General features: G+C 26.6%; 1 protein-coding gene across 1 annotated transcript; it reads left to right on the top strand.

Moving 5' to 3' along the window:
• Positions 1 to 1,725: 1,725 nt before the first annotated feature.
• Positions 1,726 to 27,431, top strand: LOC145846996 (general transcription factor 3C polypeptide 3-like; the record flags this gene model as incomplete). Its single annotated transcript, XM_082953482.1, has 18 exons — positions 1,726 to 1,857; positions 2,018 to 2,149; positions 13,297 to 13,366; positions 14,872 to 15,019; positions 17,065 to 17,159; positions 19,326 to 19,508; positions 19,602 to 19,690; positions 20,484 to 20,686; positions 20,871 to 21,028; positions 21,298 to 21,460; positions 22,044 to 22,079; positions 22,190 to 22,337; positions 23,121 to 23,295; positions 24,129 to 24,412; positions 24,645 to 24,763; positions 25,984 to 26,059; positions 26,358 to 26,516; positions 27,234 to 27,431. Coding segments are annotated over 18 exons (2,568 nt in total), but the record flags the coding sequence as incomplete, so codon positions are not given.
• Between the last annotated feature and the right edge of the window lie 128 nt (positions 27,432 to 27,559).

Genomic DNA, 27,559 nt, shown 5'->3' with positions numbered 1-27,559 from the left:
CTCTTTAAATTTTATTGTCATTAAAACTAAACATCTGCAAATTTGGAAGCTGTTTAGTAAACCAAAAAATTAAAAATTAATATTGTGTCTGATTAGTCACAAACAAAGTTCAGTTTGTTTTTGTTACTTAACTTACTATTTTAACAATTCTATACATTTTATTATTCTTTTGGAGCAAAAATTTAGTTTTTTGTTATATAAGTAAATATAAGGTTAAAATTACGGAAAAAATATAATAAGTTTAGTTTGTTACAAATTCGTTAATGCAAATAACTGAAACATAATATTTAAGTTTTTAGTAAGATTGTATTAATTAAATTTAACTATGTGTAGTCTTTATAGTACTGGTATTATGTATTGAATAATATTACTGTTCTCTAGAATAATAAAATTTAGCATTGAATAAAACTACTTACTATATGTGCTAAATAGTTATTAGAGTCTAAGTTTCATAATTACCGATTAAATTACTTAGTCATGATTAAGTGACGACTCTATTATTAAGAAAAATATTTTCAATAACATATAAATTTAATAAAAACCACTAAAGTCTGAACAAATTTTAGTAACTATCTAGCCTTTTAAATACTAAATATGTTTATAGTTTCAAGTATTTATTTATGTTTTTAAAATATGAACTCTAACTGTATGATTAGATTAATGATTTTATTAATCAGGTAGTTTTAAGTTAACTAAAAACTGAACAAAAATTAAAAAATACCTTCTAAACAAATTTTATTTTAAGTAGTATCTACTTTACAATTATTGTAAAAATTTAAAGTATATACTAATTTTAGATTTTTTTAATCATTCGAGTGACTATTTACAAAATAAATTATAGGTTCAGTTGTTCTTGTTTACGAATAGAAAAAATTATATATATTTAAAAAAAGTTCTTAATATAATTTATTTTTCAAACTTATTACATTAATCATACTCAATTTGTTTTAGACTTAACAATAAGTTACCCAAATATACTTCTACAAGCTTGAATTATCGAATATGTAATATTTTAGTTTTTGCTAATATTTTTATGCATGAATAAGTTTTTAAATAACATTATACATAAGCAAAATTGTTATTTTATAAACCTACCATTGTTGGAAATGTTGTTATCAGAGTTTAAAAGTAAAATCGAACTACTATTTAGTTCAAAACCTGCTGTACAGCAGTATATTCATGATTTAGAATGTTTCTACGAAACCTTAGAAAAAAAATCTATGCCTATATTTCTTATCAAACCAATAATTTTAAAATATCTAAAGAAAAAAACTACTTTTAAAATTAAGAAAAGTTGGTACAGTAGTTTTATTGAAATAGCTAATAAAAACAAGAAATATCTAATTTTTAGTAGTCCTGTTACAAACGAAGATAAAAATTTAGATGGGATACAAGAAAAAAAGCTTAATAAAATTAAAAGGTCAAGAAATAATACACAAAAGTTTTATAAATCACTAAATCAAAGAAGAAGTACAAATATCAACCAAAGCAAAGTTTGTTTTTGAAATTTATAATTGTTATTTTAAATTGTCAGTACTAATGTTATAGTTATCTTACATATATAACTAATTACTTATAGAGCTCTAACTACAGTAATTTATAAATGTAAGCTAAAGGTATTTAAACTTCACACTAATTTTCTTTTAACAAATTTTTATTTAAATTTTTTGTTGATTAAACAATTTTAATTTTTTAAGATTGTTACTTACTGATTAAAATCTCCAGGCTGGATGTCGCAGTGCTAAAGAAAAAGAAAAACTCATTTTTTCTAGAGATGGTATCAATTCAGACGAGGAAGACCTGATAAATGCTTACCTTGAAAGCAAAAATGAACAACTACATAGTTGTAATGAGGAGGTAAATAAATATATCATATTTTATAATGTTTTTAATAGTATAATTGATTCTTAGTATAATAAATTATGATAACAAAATTTAATACTACATTTTTTATTAATATTAGTTGATTAAATAATTTAATATTTTAATAATGTCACTAACTGATTAAACTCTCCAGGCTGGATGTAGCAGTGTTAAAGAAAAAGAAAAACTCATTTTTTCTAGAGATGGTATCAATTCAGACGAGGAAGACCTGATAAACGCTTACCTTGAAAGCAAAAATGAACAACTACATAGCTGTAATGAGGAGGTAAATAAATATACATTATGTATATAACTAAATATAATATTATAATCTTTCTAAAAGTATTTTTTAAGTACACTGATTAAATATGAGTTTAATAAATCATAGCTAGTTGTATTATAGTGAATAATGTGTTTTTATAGTAGATAAATTGGTCAATTATAATAGTTTAAGACTTAAATTATTACTATGTAATAAACACAAAAATAAATGTTTTAAATTTTTTGCTTTTATGTATCATTTGTAATAACAAAAATTTTTAAATAAACTCTAAAATAATAATGTAAAGTTTGAGTTATTTCTGTAAGAAATTGTTTGAGTTAGAGCGAACTAAAGTTTAAAAAAGTTTTTTATGTTATGAATTGTAAGTTTGAGAGCTAACTAAGCTTTGAAAAAAGTATTTTTGGCTTTTACTTCAGTACAACTTTAAAAGGCTGTTAGTTGAACAATACTTGAGTTAGAGCTTTAAAATTTAAAGCGAAATTTTTTAATACACCTAATAACATTACTGCAAAGTTTTAGTTATTTCTGTAAAGAATTGTTAGTTTTAGAGCAAACTAAAGTTTGATAAAAGTATTTTTAAGTTTTTCCTTAGTACAACTTTAAATTACTACAACTTTAACAATATTTTAGTTAGAGCTTTAAAATTTAAAGCGCAATTTTTTAATACACTTTAAAACAATAATGTAAAGTTTGAGCTATTTCTGTAAGAAATTGTTCGAGTTAGAACGAACTAAAGTTTGAAAAAAGTTTTTTATGTTATGAATTGTAAGTTTGAGAGCTAACTAAGCTTTGAAAAAAGTATTTTTGGCTTTTACTTCAGTACAACTTTAAAAGGCTGCTAGTTGAACAATATTTGAGTTAGAGCTTTGAAATTTAAAGCGCAATTTTTTAATACACTTTGAAACAATAATGTAAAGTTTGAGTTATTTCTGTAAAGAATTGTTTGAGTTAGAACGAACTAAAGTTTGAAAAAAGTTTTTTATGTTATGAATTGTAAGTTTGAGAGCTAACTAAGCTTTGAAAAAAGAATTTTTGGCTTATACTTCAGTACAACTTTAAAAGGCTGTTAGTTGAACAATACTTGAGTTAGAGCTTTGAAATTTAAAGCGCAATTTTTTAATACACCTAATAACATTACTGCAAAGTTTTAGTTATTTCTGTAAAGAATTGTTAGTTTTAGAGCAAACTAAAGTTTGAAAAAAGTATTTTTAAGTTTTTCCTTTGGTACAACTTTCACAATGTTTTAGTTAGAGCTTTAAAATTTAATGCGCAATTTTTTAATACACTTTAAAACAATAATGTAAAGTTTGAGCTATTTCTGTAAGAAATTGTTCGAGTTAGAACGAACTAAAGTTTGAAAAAAGTTTTTTATGTTATGAATTGTAAGTTTGAGAGCTAACTAAGCTTTGAAAAAAGTATTTTTGGCTTTTACTTCAGTACAACTTCAAAAGGCTGTTAGTTAAACAATACTTGAGTTAGAGCTTTGAAATTTAAAGCGCAATTTTCTAATACACCTAATAACATTATTGCAAAGTTTTAGTTATTTCTGTAAAGAATTGTTAGTTTTAGAGCGAACTAAAGTTTGAAAAAAGTATTTTTTAGTTTTTCCTTTAGTACAACTTTAAATGGCTATAGCTTTAACAATACTTTAGTTAGAGCTCTAAAATTTAAAGCGCAATTTTTTAATACACTTTAAAACAATAATGTAAACTTTGAGTTATTTCTGTAAGAAATTGTTTGAGTTAGAACGAACTAAAGTTTGAAAAAAGTTTTTTATGTTAAAAATTGTAAGTTTGAGAGCTAACCAAGCTTTGAAAAAAGTATTTTTGGCTTTTACTTCAGTACAACTTTAAAAGGCTGTTAGTTGAACAATACTTAAGTTAGAGCTTTAAAATTTAAAGCGAAATTTTTTAATACACCTAATAACATTACTGCGAAGTTTTAGTTATTTTTGTAAAGAATTGTTAGTTTTAGAGCAAACTAAAGTTTGATAAAAGTATTTTTAAGTTTTTCCTTTAGTACAACTTTAAATTACTACAACTTTCACAATATTTTAGTTAGAGCTTTAAAATTTAAAGCGCAATTTTTTAATACACTTTAAAACAATAATGTAAAGTTTGAGCTATTTCTGTAAGAAATTGTTCGAGTTAGAACGAACTAAAGTTTGAAAAAAGTTTTTTATGTTATGAATTGTAAGTTTGAGAGCTAACTAAGCTTTGAAAAAAGTATTTTTGGCTTTTACTTCAGTACAACTTTAAAAGGCTGCTAGTTGAACAATACTTGAGTTAGAGCTTTGAAATTTAAAGCGCAATTTTTTAATACACTTTAAAACAATAATGTAAAGTTTGAGTTATTTCTGTAAATAATTGTTTGAGTTAGAACGAACTAAAGTTTGAAAAAAGTTTTTTATGTTATGAATTGTAAGTTTGAGAGCTAACTAAGCTTTGATAAAGAATTTTTGGCTTATACTTCAGTACAACTTTAAAAGGCTGTTAGTTGAACAATACTTGAGTTAGAGATTTGAAATTTAAAGCGCAATTTTTTAATACACCTAATAACATTACTGCAAAGTTTTAGTTATTTCTGTAAAGAATTGTTAGTTTTAGAGCAAACTAAAGTTTGAAAAAAGTATTTTTAAGTTTTTCCTTTAGTACAACTTTCACAATGTTTTAGTTAGAGCTTTAAAATTTAAAGCGCAATTTTTTAATACACTTTAAAACAATAATGTAAAGTTTGAGCTATTTCTGTAAGAAATTGTTCGAGTTAGAACGAACTAAAGTTTGAAAAAAGTTTTTTATGTTATGAATTGTAAGTTTGAGAGCTAACTAAGCTTTGAAAAAAGTATTTTTGGCTTTTACTTCAGTACAACTTCAAAAGGCTGTTAGTTGAACAATACTTGAGTTAGAGCTTTGAAATTTAAAGCGCAATTTTCTAATACACCTAATAACATTACTGCAAAGTTTTAGTTATTTCTGTAAAGAATTGTTAGTTTTAGAGCGAACTAAAGTTTGAAAAAAGTATTTTTTAGTTTTTCCTTTAGTACAACTTTAAATGGCTATAGCTTTAACAATACTTTAGTTAGAGCTCTAAAATTTAAAGCGCAATTTTTTAATACACTTTAAAACAATAATGTAAACTTTGAGTTATTTCTGTAAGAAATTGTTTGAGTTAGAACGAACTAAAGTTTGAAAAAAGTTTTTTATGTTATAAATTGTAAGTTTGAGAGCTAACCAAGCTTTGAAAAAAGTATTTTTGGCTTTTACTTCAGTACAACTTTAAAAGGCTGTTAGTTGAACAATACTTGAGTTAGAGCTTTGAAATTTAAAGCGCAATTTTTTAATACACCTAATAACATTACTGCAAAGTTTTAGTTATTTCTGTAAAGAATTGTCAGTTTTAGAGCGAACTAAAGTTTGAAAAAAGTATTTTTAAGTTTTTCCTTTAGTACAACTTTCACAATGTTTTAGTTAGAGCTTTAAAATTTGAAGCGCAATTTTTTAATACACTTTAAAACAATAATGTAAAGTTTGAGTTATTTCTGTAAGAAATTGTTCGAGTTAGAACGAACTAAAGTTTGAAAAAAGTTTTTTATGTTATGAATTGTAAGTTTGAGAGCTAACTAAGCTTTGAAAAAAGTATTTTTGGCTTTTACTTCAGTACAACTTTAAAAGGCTGTTAGTTGAACAATACTTGAGTTAGAGCTTTGAAATTTAAAGCGCAATTTTTTAATACACCTAATAACATTACTGCAAAGTTTGAGTTATTTCTGTAAAGAATTGTTAGTTTTAGAGTGAACTAAAGTTTGAAAAAAGTATTTTTTAGTTTTTCCTTAGTACAACTTTAAATGGCTATAGCTTTAACAATACTTTAGTTAGAGCTCTAAAATTTAAAGCGCAATTTTTTAATACACTCTAAAACAATAATGTAAAGTTTGAGTTATTTCTGTAAGAAATTGTTTGAGTTAGAACAAACTAAAGTTTGAAAAAAGTTTTTTATGTTATGAATTGTAAGTTTGAGAGCTAACTAAGCTTTGAAATAAGTATTTTTGGCTTTTACTTCAGTACAACTAACTTTAAAAGGCTGTTAGTTGAACAATACTTGAGTTAGAGCTTTGAAATTTAAAGCGCAATTTTTTAATACACCTAATAACATTACTGCAAAGTTTTAGTTATTTCTGTAAAGAATTGTCAGTTTTAAAGCGAACTAAAGTTTGAAAAAAGTATTTTATAGTTTTTCCTTTAGTACAACTTTAAATTACTACAACTTTCACAATACTTTAGTTAGAGCTTTAAAATTTAAAGCGCAATTTTTTAATACACTTTAAAACAATAATGTAAAGTTTGAGCTATTTCTGTAAGAAATTGTTCGAGTTAGAACGAACTAAAGTTTGAAAAAAGTTTTTTAAGTTATGAATTGTAAGTTTTAGAGCTAACTAAGCTTTGAGAATTCTTTGTTTTAGAGCAAACTAAAGTTTCAAACAGGTTTTTTTTTTTAAATTATTATCAAAAAAGTTATTAAAACGTTTAAACATAAACTATTAAAAATTTGTTGTTCTGCTCTTTAGTTAGGACATTATAACGGCTAAACATTTATAATAAGTAGCCTACTTCTAGGCTACCTTTTTCAAAATTGAACTATAATAACCTTAATATGTTAGCTAATCACAAAAAGGTAGTCTAGAAAAAGGTAGCCCAAAGAGACACCAATGGCCTAAACTCCATTAGGTATTTGGGTCCAAGGTTTTGGTCTAGTGTCCCAGAAAATTTAAAAAAATTAAAAAAAGATAAGTTTAAATGCGGTTATAAAAATTTTCTATTAACTTCCTACAAGAAGTGAAACTTGAGTGCTTTAATCACAAGCCTGAGTATATTGTTTTATTGTCTTTTTTTTTTTTGTGCATTTGTGTATAAACTAGATTAATTATATATTTTGTTTTCCTAGTTGATTTCTGTATAAATTTAAGTTAAATATTTTATGTTATTTAACTTATTTTTAATATATAAAGGAACATTTCTGTTGAGATTTTTTACTTTTTCTAATACAAGTTTGTTAAGAGAGAAATTATTTGTCAAGTTTTTAAATATTGATCAAGATTTGTGTTAACTTAATGCTAGCAATAAATTACATAAGATTTTTTTTAGAGTTTGTTGTTTTGCAGCTATTGTTTTTAAATTACACTGCTTAAATTTTCAACAGCTAGTTGTGGGATCACTTGGTGGCAGTGATATCATAATTGGATTGTTGCTATTGTTGTTTTATTCAGAACGTCCGCAGCACTTGCTTGGGGATTTGAGCTTCAGGATTTTCCCACACTTTGTGGTTTTTAGTGTTGAGATTTTAACCTTGTTAGTGTTTGCCAAATGGCTTGTCACCAGGCTTTTTTTCAATAAAGGGTTAGGATTAGTTTTTTTTTTATTTTGGTTAGTTAAAAGTTCTACTTTTTTGTTTATAGATTTAGTTTTATTTTTTAATTAAATGGTTAAATTTTTTCTTAGTAAATTTAAAAATAGGGCAGGTGGAATAATACGTGATGAGCTCAAACTCACTTGCATGACCTTCAGAAAACGTTTATTGTTGTAGAGGGGAGAGTGAGTTAGTTCTGATGTTTTTCTACCTTAAAAAAAAAAAATCTAAAAATTTACTTATGGGTTCTTCAGAGTCCAAAGTTGTAACTAAATAGGTTTTGTAACAATTCAATGATTTTCAATAATAAAAAAACACTTAAAAAAAAAACAACTCAAACAACTGATTTGCATAGGCTAATCTAATGAATTTTGGTTTTTGCAATTTTCTTTCAAACGTTTAAGTACTTTATATTTATTTTTAAGATCTAAAAATTTACTTATGGGTTCTTCAGAGTCCAAGTCCATCTGATTAGCCTACGCAAATCAGTTGTTTGAGTTGTTTTTTTAAGTGTTTTTTTATTATTTTAATCATTGAATTGTTATAAAACTTTGTCAGTTACAACTTTGGACTCTGAAAAACCCATAAGTAAATTTTAAGATCTTAAAAATAAGTCTGATGTTTTTCTACCTTAAAAAAAGAATTAATACACCTTAAGTTTAGCTTTTATTATTTATCATTTTCTTATAAATTACTATGTATTTCTTTTTACCATAACACTTTTATTATGCATTGCTTTATATGCAGCAACTATATTATTTTATGAAAAAAATTATTGTTGTAATTATCTGGAATATTGGTCATCCGGACATGCTTACAGAAAAATCTTGCTTGCCCAACGTGTCCAGATAAGTGAATGAGCATTGTACTCATATTATCTATCCACTAATGTTGATAATGATAAAATAATTTTTTTTGATTTTTTTTTTAAGGTAGAAAACATCAGGTTCTACCTTAAGAAAAAAAAATTAACAAAAATCTTATTTTCATTTGACCAAGTAAGACTGAACAAAGCACTCTATCATCAACACTTTTTTGTAAAAACGGTTCAAATTTTAGTTAATTGTACAGTCATGAACTGTTTGTTTTTTATTCTTCTAACTGATGTTTTAAAATTTTAACAAATATCTGAACTTAAACTGAAAAATACACTATTATTTTTTTTAGCAGTAAAATAACAGTGAATTAACAGTCAAACTCTATGCAAAAATAAAAATATTTTGGCCAATAGTGAATGTGTTTCATAAGATGTAACTTTACCTGCCACATTAATGTTTTATTTTTAATTATCTGCAAATAAAATAAAACAAAAAACTATGTTTTAGCTTCCTTGGTAACAATCCTTTTGGAGAACTTTCACAAGACTAAAATCTTAACACCAAAAACCACAAAGTGTGGGAAAATAATGAAGCTTGAATCTACAGGCAAGTGTTCACTAGCACTACATCAAAAAATAACAATCCAACAAAACTACAAATTTTGTTTTTTTAAGAATAGGCCATCACCCAAATAATTCTAACAGAAACCATTCTTTTGGTTTATTTATTATACACTTTAGAACGATGTTTTATAAAACAAGTTCAAGGTTGGCAGAATTGTATATGTCAGCCATGAACCCCTTTGTTGTTATTGTTCTGTTACTGTTTTAATAAAGTTTTACAATGGTCTGAACTTTAACTTATAAAACAATATTTTTGTCCAGTCTGGTTTTGGCCTGTGGATAAACAACTGGCACAACACCATCTCCTCCCTTAGGCATCAACTTTTAGGATTATTTGTGTTCAATTTTTTTTGTCCTTTCTACAATGTTATTTATGTACATGTTCTTATAAATAAAAACTAGTTTGGTACTTGCTTTGTGCTTTTATTGATATTTAAACAATTCAGTCTTAATCAATAAACCTCACACTGGGTGTTAGAAATTTGTTTAAACATAGATGAATTTAAATCACAACTATTAATATACAAAGTAAAAATAAGTATAAAAATTAACAAAAATTACAAATAAAGGTTAGTTTAGTTAAGTTTACTTATAAAAAAATCTTAAAAAAAAAATAATTAAAGAAAATTTTATAATTTAAGAAAAAACTATTGTATTTAATAGCTTTTTTTTTAAATACACATAAAAAGGAATTATGCAACAAATACAACATCTCAACGTTTCAACGTCAGGCAAGAGAAGCATGTCACAAAAAATGTTAATTTTTAATGATGAGTGAAGCCTAAAAGTGAACTGTTATCTATTCATCAGCACCTCCTCAACAACCCTGTTTGTGCCGAGAACTACCTGGATAATAGGTTCGAAATCCTATCCCGAGCTAGAAATACCTACCATCTTTCAGTTCTAGAATCTTTGTTTATTAGAACTTGCGAGCCAAACATTTGCAAACAAAGGGATTTTTACAATTTAAAACTTTATAAATAGCGTTTTTTAGTAGTATTATTGTGTCGTTTTTTTTGTATTTTTTAATGTGCTTTTTATTTAATTTAGTTTCAGGAAAAAAAATCTACTATTTTAAATGATTTTGTTTTAGCAATTTTGTCTTATAAATTACTTCAAGTTAGCTTAGTACAACTCGATTCTAATTTAAACTTTTTAAACAGGCTTTTTCTTTATGATGTAACTATTTTTAGCTAGACTTTTCAAATTCATTGTATATAACTAAGATTACACTATAATATTAATAGTTTTTAGCAATATTATTCTGAGGATGCGTTAAACAAAATTAATTAATAAACTTTTTTTTTTAAATGAGAGACTTACGTTTATATTTTTAGTTAAAACCAATACCAAAACAAAACTATTCAAAAAAGCATTACAGTATATTTTTTTAGTTTTAAACTTAAGGTTGGGATTTAACCTAGAAGCCTGGTAAAACCTTGATTTTAATATTTCTTGAAAAACATTGTAAAAAACCAATAGTTTTGATAGAATATCATTAAAAAATCCTGGAAAATTTGGAATTTTGAACAAATTTCACTTGCTAGGTAATGAAATTTAGATAAGATTTGAAAACATTATAATAAACATTTTTTTTAAATATCTAGAACTTTTTATACTATTTAAAACCATTTTAATAATTTTAATTTAATTTTATGCTAAAAGTTAATAGGAAAATTGTACTTTCAAAATTCTGAAAGATACTTAAAAGTTTGGAAGAAATTTCGAAAAAGCCAGTGGCCACCCTGTTTACTATCATATGCATATTTTACATCATTAAAGTGGTCATTTAACTCCTGAAGGAACCTGGATTAACGTGAAATTAGATATTTTTTGAAAAAAACCTGGAATTTTTAGCAAAAATAATTAATAGACCTGGAATTTCAAACAACTTTTATTACATGTTGAATAAAAAAGAAATATCATATATAAAATATCTATTATATATAATAATTTTTCATTACATTTAGAATGTTACAATATTGTAAAACAATATAAGTTGGTATTACAGTGTCTTTTGAACACTTTATACTGTTTAAAACAGTTTTATCTTAAATACAATTTTATACTAAGTGTAGTTGAGAAAATTGGTAGTTTTAAAACTTTCAAGAAAATCTGAAATATTTTTTTTAAATCATTTGCCACCCTGCTTTATGTTTTAATTTTTATTAAACAGTGAAAATAAGACTTGTGTATTAAAGTACCAAGAAGAAAATCAGAAACCCTGGAATAAATTTTAAATCAGTTGCCATACTTAATATGTTTTATAAATTTCTAATCACTTTTTCTTTACTATTTTTTAAAAGTTTTTGATGGTAATTAATGACTTATAAATGTAAAAGTTTGTTTACAAATTTTTAAAAAAAAGTATTGAAAAAAGCTTTCAAAGAAAGAAATAATATAGTACTAGCAATAAAGTTTATCATGTTTTTAAAAGTTTTTTTGAAGTAAAAACTTTAACAGGGTGACTACTCAACATAGAATCTTAGAATACCCTGTAAAAAATCTGAAGATTTAAACAAAAAAAAAAAAGCAGTTTGTGTATTAGCTTACCTGTGAAAAATCATAAAAACTAGTATTTTACTTTGTTTTGTTTTTATTTAAAAAATATAAAACATTTTACACAAGGCTTCAACTTCCCTGTATTTTTTTGGGTTATCATTTATTTCCTTGATTTTAAATTAAAAATATGTTTGATAAAGTTAAAAAAATCTTCAAAAAACAATGAGTTTTACTTCTTATAGGATCAATGAATCCTTATGAGAGGCACAAACTAAAACGGCAAGTAACTAGAAATCACTAAAAATTTATCTCCTAGGTTTTTTGAGATAACTACCTCAAATTTTTAGGAAATGTTCCTTGCAATATTTAGAAAATTTTGTCAGAACAAATGAGTATTAAATCAATACCATCCAAAACAAAAACTTTCACCACAAAAACAAAACATATTTGTTAAAAGTTAGTTGTCTTGAGTATTTATTTGATATATGGTTTTATATGTAAGTATTTATTTATGTATGTAAACTTATATTTTTATTCAACCCTTAAAGTTTCTAAATCTATCTTGTGTTTCCTTGTACCTTTAAAATCTATTTAGTAAATAGAATTAACTACTAAATTCAAATAAAGATTATGAAAACAATCATGCTTTTATTATGTTGTGTTTTACAAAAAAAAGCTAGTTTAGGGTTATGAAAATTTATTCCTATTAACTTATTATTTAAAACTTTTCTATTTTAAATTGTTGTTTTAGTAGAAAGCACAAATGTAAAAGATAAAGTGGTGTGGTGTACTTTGGAGGAAATGGTGTGATGCTCATAGTGGGCTGTGGTATTTGTTAGTGTTGGTTTTTTATAGCTTTTTAAGTTTATGTTGCAATCAATGGGTTTGTAAATGAACTGTTCATTGTTTTTGTTCAGCTAAAATTTATTTTATATTTTTATAAACTTTTTATATTTATGTTTCAATAATTGGGTATTAAAATGTTTGTTGCACTGTTAATTATTGCCGTTTATCTAAATTTTATGTGAATTTTCCATTTTTTATATGCCAATGTTTTAATCATGGGTATGCAAATTTATATTGCACTTTTTATTATTTTCATTAAGTAAATAAATGTAAAATGTTTGTTCAAATTTTGTAAGTTGTCAACTTATTTTCTAGTTCCTACAGTTTTAATTTATTAAGTTTCATACAGTGTAATTTGTTTTAAAATATAACACTTTGGTATAGCTACTTTTAGGTTCGGTTTTTTAAGTAAAAAAAGTAAATTGTATTTTTAACAAAGAGTTTTTATAACAAAAAGTGCTACCATATTGGCATTTTGTACCTAAAAAGTTTGTACCTTTTTAGCAGGTTACTTAAACTAAAGAAAAAATCTTTTCGGCACACCATGTTATAAAAAAATTCATAAGAAATATAATTTTTTATGGTAACTGTGTTTATATAAATAAAACTTAACTTATCAACAAAACATAATGGAAATAAACTCTGACAAAACATTTGGCTAAAAAAAGTCAGACTTTATAGTAATTGAAGAGTTTGTTAAAAAAAAATTGTTTATGAAATTTAAAGTTTGAAGAACATAGTTTATAAACATAAAATTTGTATATAACATATTATTGTATAAACCTAAGTATAAATATACATAAATTATTAAAATAAATCACTAGGAAGATATGTTAAGTTTTAAAAAATTAATAACATTTTAAGATATAGAACTGTTAATTTAAGGTTTTAAATATTTTTTTTACTGAGTAAAAGTAATTCATTAATTTCGATGTTGCTACAATGTTTAAAACTAAAGAAAATGGATCTATCATTAAACAAGTCCAGTGATAATGACTACTATTATGAAAGTATTACTGGAAATGAAGGTATTTTAACGATGTTCTAATATAAATTAATATTGTTAGTGTATTTTGTTTGATACTAATTTAGCTTCTTTTTATTTAATGCTAAGCTTTTTTTAAGTCACTATAAGCATGATTTTTTATTTTTCTAATATTTCAAGGCTTGTAAAATACACTGTATGCTAATAAAAAAATCAATTATCTATTGAGATATAACAAGTTTTGTCAAAGATTTTGAACGTAAACTCAAAAAAAATATGTTTAGTATTCTATTTTCTCATGACTTTGAAAATTTTGTTGTAATCTATCTATTTTTTTACAACAAAATGCTTTGAATTTTAACTTTTTGAACTTTTTTTAAGTATTAATGATAAGAGCAGGTTAAAAAATAAAACTATAAGGGGTTAATCATATTTTGAAGTGTAAGTATTCTTTATTAAATTAATAATAAACAGAGTTGCCACTTTACCTGGAAACCTGAAAAAAACCTGGAATTTGACAATTTAGGCAAAAAAAAATACTTTGAAAAACCTGATATTTTGAATAAAAATCACTAAATTAACCTGGAAAAACCTAAATTAAAAAAAATTTCACATGTTCAGTAGTAAAATTTCGATTTGGCTCAAAAGTTTAATATATAAATAAAACATTTTTTTTATCATCAAATATATTTTTTATTAAAAAATATATTTAAAGTAGCTTTACAGTATTTTTTCAATGTTTTTATACTATATAACACTGTTTCTTACCTTGAAATTAACTCATAACAAAAATAGACCCAAAAATGTGTACTTTTGAAAACCTGGAAGAAATTAGAAAAACTTGGAAAAATTAAAAAAAAACAAGTGGCAACCCTAAATAAAACTAACATTTGTTTTTAACTGCATTGAAGTTTCAAAGTAGTTTTTATAACATAAGCAATGAAATTTTAAGAGTTAGTAGTAGAAGATAAACTCTAAAAGATTATTATAAAATTAAAAGAATATTGGCTAAGAAATACTTCTTTTCTTTGATTCGTAGCATAAACTTTTTACAAAGCTGGCTAAATTTAAAATTTGATTGATGTTTTAATAAAACTATCTTATTGTATGTACTTAAAGTTAAAAATGAAGATCATTGATTTTATTATCTAAAATATTGTTTTAACTATAAGACCTCAATTATTGACCCCTTAAAGTTGATACACTAAAGTAGATACTAAACAACCATGACTTCAGACTTCATTTCCAATTCTTATGTTAAAATAATATTCAATTTTATACACTTAAAAAAATTGTATAAAAAACTGTATGCACTTAATTTAAAAATAATATTATTTTACAGTTTTGGTTGCCAGTGTTCAGAGAAAAATACTGCACAGAAATTCTCTACTACAGTTTAAATATAAAAAAATCATTTTTTAAAATTTGATCATTGTTGTTTCAATAAGACTAATATATACATGTACTAATGTATATAGTAAATGTTGTACTAATGCAATTGAAGAATAGTTAGTAAATTTATCTAATAAATTTAACACTGATAATAAGGTGAAGAACAAATGGATGTTTCACAAGAAGAAGAGCCACACTCAACAGAAGTCACCCTGGAATTGAAGCCTGTCAGCTCCACATACACTTATGCTGAGCAGCAAGAATACAACCAGATGTATTCTGCTTCTACTTCATATGAAAACAAGTTGGTTTCGTTTTATCAAATAAATATTTTGTTGTTTTTCTGTATCATAGTAGGTTTGCACACATACTACATTCTTGTCAAAGTTGACAAACACTTTTTGTACTTTTATACTAGGGATGGAAAACTTGTTTAGTTGGTGGGCCACATTTACTTGAAAAATTCCTTCTTTGGCTAGACTTTTTAAAAAGCAGTTTTAGTGGGCTATGTAGTTTTGAATATTTTTACAACCATAAAGAAAAAAACTGTTTGAAAACTAAATTGTTTAAATTACTGATTCATAAAAAACAACTGTGTACTAAAAATAAATTAATAAATACATTGTATATTTATTGTTAGTAAAAGCTTAATTTTATTTGTTTTCTACAAAGCTAAAAATACTCCATAGCCACAGATTTCTATTTGTTGGCAGATTCTGGTCTACAGGTCATATATTTCCCGTCTCCCTACTCAATACTATTGTTTTTGAACTTTTCGAAGTTTTTTAGATTGTTACTAGAATATGAAGTATTCTTAACTTACACAATAAGCTTAACTTGTTAGCGAGAAAAAAACCTTAAAGTAGATAGATTGGTTAAAAAAATATTAATAATTTTGTTATATATATATAGTTCTTTTTACAGTTTAGTTTAGAACCTTGACTTTCTACCTACAAATTTTCAAAAAAAAAAATCGAAAAATTTAATTTTTATTTTTTCGTGTTACTCGTCCTGTGTTTAGTATTAAGAAAATTTATTTTAATTTTAAGATGTTTTATTTTTATAAAAAGTTTTGATGAACCACAAATCTTTATTTTCAATTTTCTCAGAATTAAAAAATTAAAAAATATCTATCTTTATCTTCATTTGTAAAATTTAAGACTCCAATTTTTTAGGAAAGGTTCCTTTTTTAGTTTTAAGACTTTGAATATTGGTATTTTTAAAATATTAAAAACTTACAATAAAAAAGTCTTGTTGATAAAAAAAAGTTCTTGTATTGAAAAGATTTAAATATTGATAATGGACTTACTGTAAAAAGTTAAAAATTTTGAATGTATTTTAAGGAGAAGATAATTTTTTAGTGAAATAGTCTATTTTTTTGCGTTTTTGATTTGCTCTTTCTTTAAGGAACTTAATGAGCTCACCAACTTCGCTTGCTTTTATCTCAAAATTTACTTTCAGGGTTGCCACTTTACCTGGAATCCTGGAAAAACCTGGAATCTGACACTTTAGGCAAAAAAAAACCTGGAATTTAAGAAATTTTGAAAAAAAACTGGAAAAACCTAGAATTTTTAAGAATTTTAATATGTTCAGTAGTAAAATTTCGGTTTGACTCAAAACATTTATCATATAGATAAGAAGAATTTGTCATCACCAAAAATATTTTTATTAAAAAATGCATTTTAAGTAGCTCTACAGTATCTTTTAAATCTTTTTATACTGTTGAACACAGTTTCTTACCTTAAATTCAACTTTACACTAATAATAGACCCAAAAATGTGTACTTTTAAAAACCTGGAAGAAATTTGTAAACCTGGAAAAAATTTTGAAAAAACGAGTGGCAACCCTGTTACTTTGAATTTTTAAGTGGCCAAAAATGTCCGATAGCTGAGAAAGAGCTCTACTAAAAACATCAACTTGTAAAAATCAAGGTGGACCTCGCTATGGCCTTATTAAACTTATAATTATTTTCATAATTACTGTATTAGCTAAAATAAAAAAATGCTTGTTAATTTTAACACGTTTTTAAACAAATAAGAAAATGTATTACAGTTTTGTTTTATTTTAAATCCCTGAAACTAAATCAATTCAAGTGTTACCTTACAGTATTTTAGCTCTTCCAAAGTTTATCTTGCACTGAATAATTGTGCTTAAAAAGTTTTTACTAGAAAAAAGTCAGAATGATCTACTAATGAAGTTAAGACATACTACTAATTTAATATAAATTATTTTTTTTTTTTGGTTTTGTTCCAGCTTAATAAACATTAAACACTCAGATTATTGATATAATGACCTTCAAACAGTTATTCCAGGTTTGTTAAGGTGGTTAATTTAATATTCTTCAAACAGTTATGAAAGCTTGGAAACTTACCAGCCTCTCACAACGGTTTCTTCAGAACAAAATTGTCCAAACGACAGGTACTATGAACAACAAGACACATCTTGTTAGTGAATTATTTTAAACAAGTTAAAAAAAAGAAGTTAAATTACTTTTAAGCTTTGTACTTATACAGACTCAGGTATTTATATTGTTTAGTTTTTATTGTTAGTATAGAGATCAAATAGTTTTCTTTTGCATATAAATATCAGGGTTGCTACACACTCAGGAAAACTCAGGTCGGTAAAATATTTTTTTAATTTCAGGACGACCAAGGTTAAGTCAGGCTAGTTTGAACTATTAAAAAAATCTCAAGAATGACTCAGTTAAGTTTGCTTTTTATTAAAAAAATCAGGATAATTTTAAGATTTCTGAAAATTTTAAGCTGTTTTTTTTCTTAAATTTGAATGAGATTTAGTTATTAAGCTTCAATATTTTGTTATAATAATATAACTAATTTGAGATGTTTGTGTAATTTTTAATAATTTTATAAAGTTTTTACTTTTTTTTATTGGTGGTGTGAAAAAACAAAGTATAACTTACGACAGTTTTTAGTCACTCAAAATACTAAACTCTAAAATACTAAATGCTTTCTTGAACTTCTAGAAAAAGTTGTTAACAAATATAGGATAAGTATTGGTATGACTGTAATATAGCCTAAAACATATAATCACTTTCAAGAACACTTTATTATTGATTGAAATTTGTGTTTTTACAGCTATATTTCATTTTACATTCAAACAAGTTTTGAAATAAAACTAAATTCGTGCGTAATGACAGTTTTTTTGTTATTGGAGGAGAAAAGTAAAATTGTAACTGAATAAAAGTCTACCTCCTGCTGAGTATTTTGAGATAAGTACCTCAGCTTTTCAGGAAATATTTCTTGCAATATTAAGAAAAATCCGTTATAAAAGTTTAGAAAAAAAAAGGATTTATGACCATAAAAAGTTAGATTCTTTAAAAAAAACGGCTATAAATTTAAAAGCTCCTTACAAATTTATTTTATACAGTTTCCAAGGAACATTTTTTGATAATTTAAGGTATTTATCTGGAAAAACGTGGGAAGGGATAAATTTTAAAGAAATACTCAATTTTTTTCTTATTATTTTGAGCCTCCTCCAATAAAGAATCTATTAACTCTCCAACTAAAATTGTTTACATCTCAAAAGTTACAATTTTAACAAGTAGTAAAAAGTAACTTGTACTTAAACATTAATGTAAAAATAAGAATAAAAGCGGTCCCCCTATGACCTTAATAAAAATGTTTATTAGTTCTTTCTTTTAAATTGTTAATTAAAAAAGAATTATTTATGAAACAACTACTATTAAAGGAACCATAGTTTAAAGGAGTAGTTTTATGAATTATAATATCAACTAGTAATTTTTTTGATAAGCGGACTAGATTTACTAGAAAAATTTTTTCACCAGCACGACTTCTAAAACAATTTTTACCAAGCCGGATATTTAAAGAAATTGTATAATCAATATAAAAAAATCGTAAAAAACTTGTAAAAAATATGTTTTACCCCCCCTATGGCCTTAAAAAAGTTATAAAATGTACTTATCCTATTATAATAGCTACGTCATTACAACCAAACTAATAAATTACGTCCTTTTATCTAGTTATACGTTAAATTTGTCCAACCAAACTAATAAATTACGACCTTTTATCTAGTTATACGTTAAATTTGGCGCTTACCAACAAAAATCAAATAAGATTTTAGTCTAAATCGAGGAATTTATTAAAATTCAAAATTTTTCTTGCAAGCCATGTTAGATGTTAAGTTCATAAGAACAAAAAAACTGCTGCACCAGTCAACAGTTATGCACTTATCTAATTTAGTGTAAACTTTATATATCTATATATAAAATAAGTAGATTATTGTCAAAATACTAAAAAAAGTATACTATTAGTTTATAAAATTAGCTATGGTCAACTCAAAATAAAAAAAGATAAAAATAGTTAAATCAAAAAGTAAACATTAAAAACAAAAACAACGTTATTAGAAGTTTTTCAAATTTACCATATTTTCACCAAGCTACGTAATACTTACTCAAATTTTAAACTTAAACACATTCAGTCTGTTTTTACAAAAAACTCCAAGTCATCTTTTTGGTATAATAAAACAACTCATCCGCTATATATAAAACTATCCTGACTCAGCAAAATATAGTTGAAGGTTTTTTAAGTTACCCTAATAAAACAACTCAGCTGTAACATTTTGTTCAACAGTCATGGAAGACGCCAACGACCCGTCAGCCAATCAGATCGAAGATGAAGTTGACGACTACTACATGTTCGGCGTGGAACACGACGACTTTGACGTGGAGCTGCTGAGCGACGAGGAAGTTCAACACTGGGAATTACCCGCGAGTGAAAGCACGATTGACGTGAAAGTTGAAGACGTGAATGAAGGTTTTTTTTTCAAAGACCAATTTTGATCAATGAAAAAATTATTGTTTTTTTTTTGTGTAATGCAGTAGATTTAAATTACATATTAAATTGCAGGTGTAAAAGAACCCGGAGAAGATAATATTGCAAGTATCTACAAAGTCCTTAATATAAAAAACACAAAAAATGATATAGACCCCAGTGATGTAAGTTATTTAAACTTTTATTAAAATAAATACAATCAAAAAAATAGTGTGTAAAATTGTATTTTAACACAATACAAATTTAAGTTATACTACAACTACGTACAATGCTAAAATCAAACGGAGGTTTTTCTTGTTTTCAAAAGGTACTTATATTGTAGAGCTCTATCTTAACATCTAGATGAGGGTTCCCCTAACTTTTATTCAAAATACCCCCTAAACTAAAATAAAAAAAGCTATTGCGCCCTTTAACAAGATTACTCAAACACCTCCTATGACTTTTTTTTTGCTCTTGATCATTAAATCCAGAATGTCTAGTGTAAGTTTCAAAACTACCTTTAAAAACACCTAAGACCTTTTTTTGCTATTCATCATCAACTCCAGAATACCTACTGTATGTTTCAAATTATGACCTCATGGCCCCTTTACAGCAAGATGCCCCCCTTTGCTCCTCATGGCCTCCTAAATTTCTGCCATGGCTCCCAAAGGGGCTCTTGGCTCACTTTGGGAAACCCTGATCTAGATATTTCTACATCTTTAAAAAGTTTAAAATACTTATGTACTTATAAGAATATAGTGTTTAAGAAAACCTTATTGAAGGTGCAAGCCAAACAAGCGAAAAATACTGGTTTATTAGAAACTATCTACACATTATTTTTATAAGCAATTCTGTTTAGTTTTCATAACTTTATTCTCAATTCAGACAAGAAAAATTGATCAATTATATAAAATAAAGTTGTTTAATAAAACAAAAAAGATTTCATTTAATAAAACTAACTCAATAAAAACCCCCTAGCTGATACTGCCGAAGCAAAGGGTGAATATACCGACTGCAATGCAGAACCTGATGGGGCAGGCCAACAAGGAATACATGAGGGGCGCCCACCAGCAGGCGATAAAGATATGCAAGAGGATCATTCAGGAGCACCCTCAGTGCTTCAAACCGTACGAAACATTGTCGGAAATTTACTCGGAAGTGGCCAGAATGGGCGGCTCAAAGTTTGTTGACGCTTTTACAAGTAAAAAGATGCTCATGTGCATCAATGTTATTGAAAGTTTTTAACACTTCACAATTGAGTTATTTTTCAACCACTGATTTTTGTTGTACATTTAAACTGTTTTAGTTTGTAGCTTAAGTATATGTTTGTAAATTTATCAGCTTGAATTCACTATATCATTGCAGTAGCCAGACGCTGGAGGAATTGACAGAACTGTCGGTTGAGTGTCAATATTTCGCCGCAAGCTTGCGATTGGACAATTCAGCCAGAACGTGGATTCTGATTGGTGACGAGTTCCTCAACATAAACAAGAAACATCGCGCCACCTCTTGCTTTAAAAAAGGTTTATTGTTTGTAAAATTATTTCTGCAAGAAATTTTTTTTGATACGAAAATTAAGAGTTTTTTAATGTGCATATAAATTTATTTTGACTAATTTAGTTTCACTTCGGTTTAATTGAAACTAAACCGTTGCGCAAGAACGTAACAAGATTATAAGAATATAATTAAATTCCCTAAATCAAAGTTTATCCTCAATATTATTGCAACTTTAATCATAAATTGATTGATCTGCCAATGTGGTGTGCGTTTAAAAAACTGCAACAAAACGTAGCGTTCAAGCTGGACAAGGAAAACATGGAGCTGGCAAAGAAGCTGAAGAAGCTGATATGCGAAACGGTGACTTCGGAAGCCGTCAAGCTGGAATCGTTCGAAATCATCGTCACCGCCATGAAGGATTCCGAGCAAGCGTGCAAGCTCGCGTACGAACAAGCAACGTGAGTGGTATTCGGATGACTTTTTTATTTATTCTGACCACGTGCATATTTTGTTTGTTTCTCTATTTATCTGTTTTGGCTGGGTGAGGATGCTATACTTCATTACAGTTGTTAGTGTAACACGAATTTTCAACGAAAAAAGTATTAACTTCATTAAGATTAATTTTTTCTAAAGTTTACAACTAAAAAAAAATGAAAGAGAGTTTTTAAAGTAGGTGTTATGGTGAATTCGGGAACCGCTCAGTTTTAACCATCGCTCAATTCCCACCTGATCAAATCCGAGAACCGCTTACCGACCAAGGGTGAGGGTTAGAGGTAACAGTGATAGTAAAAAAAAACAAATAAATTATTTAATGAAAAACTAAATAAATAAAAATTAAATATATAAATAAAGAAAATGAAAACAGATTTTGGGTGGGAATTGTGCGCGGGTAGGAAATGATTGCGGGTGGAAATTGTTAGTATACCGGTAAATTCAGTTTATCGATTTAAATTGGTATCTTTTTATTATTAGCTTAAACATTTACTTAAATTATTTATAACCATTTTGTTATTAAAAAAATCAAACTGTTATATATTGCAGAAAGGCTTTCCAAGAAGGTAAGAAACGTGAAACGAAGTACGTTTAGTTAAAATATATCTAAAGTTGCTACTTTTTTTCAAACGTTAAAATTTTATAATAAAAAGTGTATGTTTATTTTCTAATAAATAAATGCTACAAAATTGCAGTAAGGCAATGAAAGAACGTTACTACGAAGTTGCGATAAACCTGTTAAAGAAAGTGATGCGCTTTCACAAAAGGTGTTTCGATGAGGAGAAGCTGCACCATTTGTGTGAACTGTGCGTGGAATGCAATAAATGGAAAGACGTTTTGAAGGTTTTTCTAAAGATTTAAACAACTTTTGATTAATAGGTATGTAAAAATACTCTTTAGAATTAATCACAAGCTTTTCAACTTAAAGTGACATTGTTAAAATACCGCTTCATTCATGAGTATTTCCTAATTTTCAAAATAAATTTTTGTTTGGCTCACATAAATAATTTTTGCTATAGATATGTTATTTTTTTAACTTTTCGTCTACCAATTTAGATTTAAGAAAAAAGTTATGTGTTTCTAATTTAGTCATAATAATTTCTTTTCAGTTTACTAGATTTTGAATTTATATATTATTTAAATCTGAACGTTCCAAAAAAAAAAAATTTTCAGGCTTTGGACTTTATGGAAAAAGATTAAACTTTTTTTATTTAGCAGAAGACCAAACTACTGAATTATCTGAAGGTATATAGCAAACTAACTTTTTTTCAATTAAAAATTTTTTAACAACATTTATATATTTGTAGTTAGAAACTTTTTACTAAAAAAAAAACTTTTATTGTAGTAAAAACTTTTTCAAATCAGTAGTTATTTATAAAATTAAGTACTATCTGCTAACAAAGTTTTCACATACTATTGTAAACTACCAAACAAATATTCACTAATAAACTTTTTTGATCTCTTCTTATTTTAAGTTGAAATCAACACTGGCTTTAATACCGAAAAAGCACATTGATATTTAAGACATAACAACGAACAAATTTTCTTAAAAGTTGACTTTTTTTTTTAATTACTATTCAGATCAAAAACAGAACGCTGCATTATGAAAAAAAAATATCTTCACAGGTGAAGCGAAGAAAGTGCGAAGGAACGACGTTGAGAACATTCGCAGAATTGACATCCTTCCCATCCCGATTCGACCTGAAGTCGAAAGCGGTGCAAGCCGCCATTCACTGCAATCTCACGCATTTGGTGCAAGACGCCATATCGAGCATAATCAAGCTGGACTCTGCGTTCGTAGGTTTGTTGTACGAGTGTTTGTAAGGATTTTTTTTGTGCTGTGTTTCTTAAGACAAATGTCACGTAGTTTTGATCATTGAAGGGAAAAAAAAAGCGTAATTCGAGTTAGACAAATTTTTCAGTGCTATTTAAAAACATTTTTAATCAAAAATAAAACTAATCGTTAATGTTATATACATAAATATATAAATAAAGGTGAAAGAAATACTTCCAAGGTTAAAATTGTTTTGTTGCAGTAAACTAGTATATTAAAAACTATGAGGGTTAAGTTAAGTCTTTTTCAGAGCTGTCAAAAAACCTGGAATCCCTGAAAAATCTGTAAGATAATTCAAGCTACAAAAACGGGAAAAACCTGGAATTAGAGTAATTTTGAAAAAAACCTGGAATTTTGAGCAAAAATCACTAAAAAACCTGGAGTTTTGAACAAAAATCACTAAAAATCCTAGAAAAACCTGGAATTTTAAACTACTTTTAAATGTCAAGTAGTTTTGATTTGCAACAAAAAATCTATCTTATAGATAAAAATTTTTGTCATCTCCAATTTTTTTAATAAAAAAGACATTTAAAGAAGCTTTTAGATATTTTTTACAATATTGTTATACTATTAGGCACAGTTTTTTACCTTAAACTTAATTTTAAACTGAAAATAGACCCCAAAACGTGTAACTTTAAAAACATGGAAGAAATTTCGAAAACCTGGAGAAAATTTCCCAAAAACATTTGGCAACCCTGCTTTTTGTTTTTCTTATCGAGTTTTTTTCTAACTTAACAATTGTTTTTTTAATACTTTAATTAAACAAAAAAATCAACAAACTCTAACATCGTGACAAACAGCGGACGTGCAGATCAGTGTTTGCGTGGCGTGCTTCGAAGCCGGCCAGTACGCCGAATCGTTGCGGTTGATCGAGGAATTGGAAGTGCACCACTTCGCGCACTTTTCCACCAGCAAGGAGCTGTTCAAGCTGAAGGGGATGTCGCTGCTGAAGCTCAACGACTACCAGAGCGCCAAGGAGAGTTTTTTCAAGTGCCTGCAGATATCGGCGGAGGATTCGGTCGACATCAGGCTGGAGCTGGCCGCCATCTTGCTCGACACCGGGGAATACCGCGTCGCCATCGAGGTGTTTTGGTTGTTTATACAAAAGTTTAATTAGTCTGCTTTAACATAAGGTTTTAAATATACCCTAACAAAAAAAGAAAGAAAGTATTTTGGTTTAATCTGTTAAACAATCACACTACCAAAAAACTATCAACAAAAAAAAACATATTCAACTTGTTATTTCACTCAAATTCTCAAACTTTAGTTAGAAGATAGTTGTCAATCATATCCTTATGATAATAACAATTTTTCAGACACTAGATGGAGCTGAGAACGGGGAGGATGAAAATGAAATTTCACCGAAAGACCAGATGAGGCTGCTGAATCGCAGATTCGAAGTTTTCAAAAAGTGGGGCCAACTTCCCAATAAAAAGTTTGTTAAAAGTATTTGTTTGCTGGTGTTTGGTAAGTGAGCGCGTTTGTTTTGGTGTTTAAGAAGACAAGCTGTGCCGTTTCGAGTTACCAGGACACTTTTATCAGCTTACATAGAACATTATTTAGTTTCAGAGTTTATCATTTTAGTGTTAGCTATTTAAAGTTCAAAAGTATTTTTTATAATTGAAACCCTAGTTTGCGGTCTAATTTTTTCCCTACATTCTGTTTAGTTTTAGCAAAACTAAAAAGTATTGATAAGTTTGTATTATAAAAACTAGAATAGAAATTAATAATTTAAACAAGATTACTTATGTAAATACAAAACATAATTGGAATTGTTTTTGTTATTGACAAAAGCCAAAGTTCTCGATGCAAAAGCAGAGATTAATATTAATAATACAAAAGATACTAATGTCCGTTTTATTTACTACAGTTTCTGCACTTAAAGCGTTTCATCAGAACAATAAAAAACTTAACAGATTTTTTTTTACAAAAATACGAAGTTTCAAATAAATTTGAATAGTTTTAGTTAGCTAATGTTAAAAACAACTGTCTTCGCAACCAAAATATGTATCTTAAAAGAACAAAAAAACACTTACCAATAACAAAAATAGCAAAAAATAAAAACTAAAAATAAAAACAAACAAGGCAAAAGAAAACATAAGTTAACTTGTGCAGAAGTTGTTTAAAACCTTAGCCAACTGAAGTTTTTTAAATTTATTTAAAAACGTCATAATATGTATTTTAGTGATTCTTTAAAAAAAGTTTATGTGAACTTTGTTATTGTTCTGATGAAACGCTTTATGTGTAGAAACTATAATAAACAATCCTAACATTTTGTTTTTATTTATAGTACTTTTTACAGTAAAATTATAAAGTTATAATGTTTTTAAAAAATTGTATTTTGCAGATTATTTTTCTTAAAAATAAAAATTGCACAGAAGTTTATATTAAGTTATGAAAAGATGGAGTTTAACATATATATAGTTAGAAACACTGCTTTAAACAAAAGGTGAAGTTAAAGAAACATTTTGCTCAGTTTTACTGAATTATAGTGATACAACCGATTCACAAAATTAGGATACGATAGATCACTAACATACTAACTGATAGACTATTTAATTAAAAAAATAAAAGATAGTCCCTGAAAGTAAATGTTTGTTTATTAATTCTTAACTAACATATATCCTTAATGCTAATAAACATGATTAATCACAGAAAGAAGCTAGCAGCTGCAGCGGATGTTGTATTGATTATGTTCGCCAACAGACTGAAAAGTACTTTCAAAACTGAGGTTAATTTAAATTAGTACCTTTTCTTCTTAGTACAGACAGTTTTTTTATTTTCCTTTAAAATAAAAGTACTTTATTTGTTTATTTTCGTATCAGAGTAGCTAAAAACCTGACATTTGACAGTTTTGTAAAAAAACCTGGAGTTTGAGAAATCTGGGAAAAGCCTGGAAAATCTAAAATTCGAACAAAAATAACTAAAAAACCTGAAATTTTAATGAAGTTTTACATAGAAAGTAATAAAATTTCGATTATATATGAACAATCTATCATATAGAAAAAGGAAAATAATAAAATTTTCAGCTGTCAATAGTGCAGCGAACTAGGAAATCAACCAACCCGTTCGCAGGCGAGATCAAGCTGACTTGCAAGAGGCTGGGCAAGCAGAGGATTGACGAGGAATTGTACCTGAAAGCCGACTGGCAGGTCTTCAAGCAGAGGCAGTGGATCGACTTTTACAAGGTTTCAATTGTTTTGATACTGTTTTACTGGTATGCTTTAGAACGCTAGTGTTTTTGACGATTTTTAGTTTTGCTTTTGACACTTGAACGCGAGTTTGAAAATTTGAATTTACTTTTTTTATTTGGAAAATAGTCTAGTGTTCAAGTTGAAAATTTGTACCACATTTAGGTTTAGTATTGAATTATAAATAAATTTAATCTATAATGTTTTTAGCTGTGTTGGTGTTGACTTCTAAGTAAATGAGAAGGATAGTTTTAAAATATAATTTTTTGCGATTTTATGATAGTATAAAACACTCCATATTTACTAAAAACTGATTCAAAGTTTATACAAAAATTTTAAATTCTTTCTTAACAAAAACATCGGCGAAAGTCTACAGAGCTTGAGCCTTTTCGTGTGCCGTGAGATAAGCTCAAGTTTAACATAAGGTTAAATCATACCAAAAAAAAATCTTTCTTAAATACGAATAATTTGTAACTTAATATTCCAAACTATTTTAATATTGTTGCTGCATTTTTTAATCTTTTAAAATTATTTCTTTAGTCCAAAAACTTTTACGAGCTAAGACTTCACCAGTTAGGGGTTGGTGAAATAAAATAAAAGCAGTATTAATAGCAAGCCAATGTTTTAAAATTATTATATTGAGCACTTTGACTTTTTGATTTCGTATCGCATCTCAAAATAACTAATAATAAATAATTTAAATATTTAAACAAGGAGTTGCTGAACCTACTCAACACGTGCAAAAGATACAAGGAGGCCGCTTTGATAAGCGACCAGATTATGAAGGAGAAACACTTTTTTTCGCGCGCGAAAATTTCAAGAAGCAAGCTGGAAGTCATTTTGTTCAGGTTCAGCCTGTTGAGCGGGTGGTACAGTTACGCCTTCGGAATACTCAAGTTTGTTGATGTTTGAATCAAATTGTTTGTGTTGTTTGTTGATTAAGTAAATTCTCTGCTGCACTTTTATTAATTTTTAATTTAACAAACATAATTAAACTTATCAAGCAGTATTTTCAGCTAATTTTGGCGTTAAATAATTTT

This window comes from Thalia democratica, unplaced genomic scaffold (assembly GCF_965202585.1).
Source record: "Thalia democratica unplaced genomic scaffold, ktThaDemo2.hap1.1 HAP1_SCAFFOLD_764, whole genome shotgun sequence".
NCBI classification, from domain to species: Eukaryota; Metazoa; Chordata; class Thaliacea; order Salpida; family Salpidae; genus Thalia; species Thalia democratica.
This window is presented reverse-complemented; position numbering and strand designations above follow the sequence as displayed.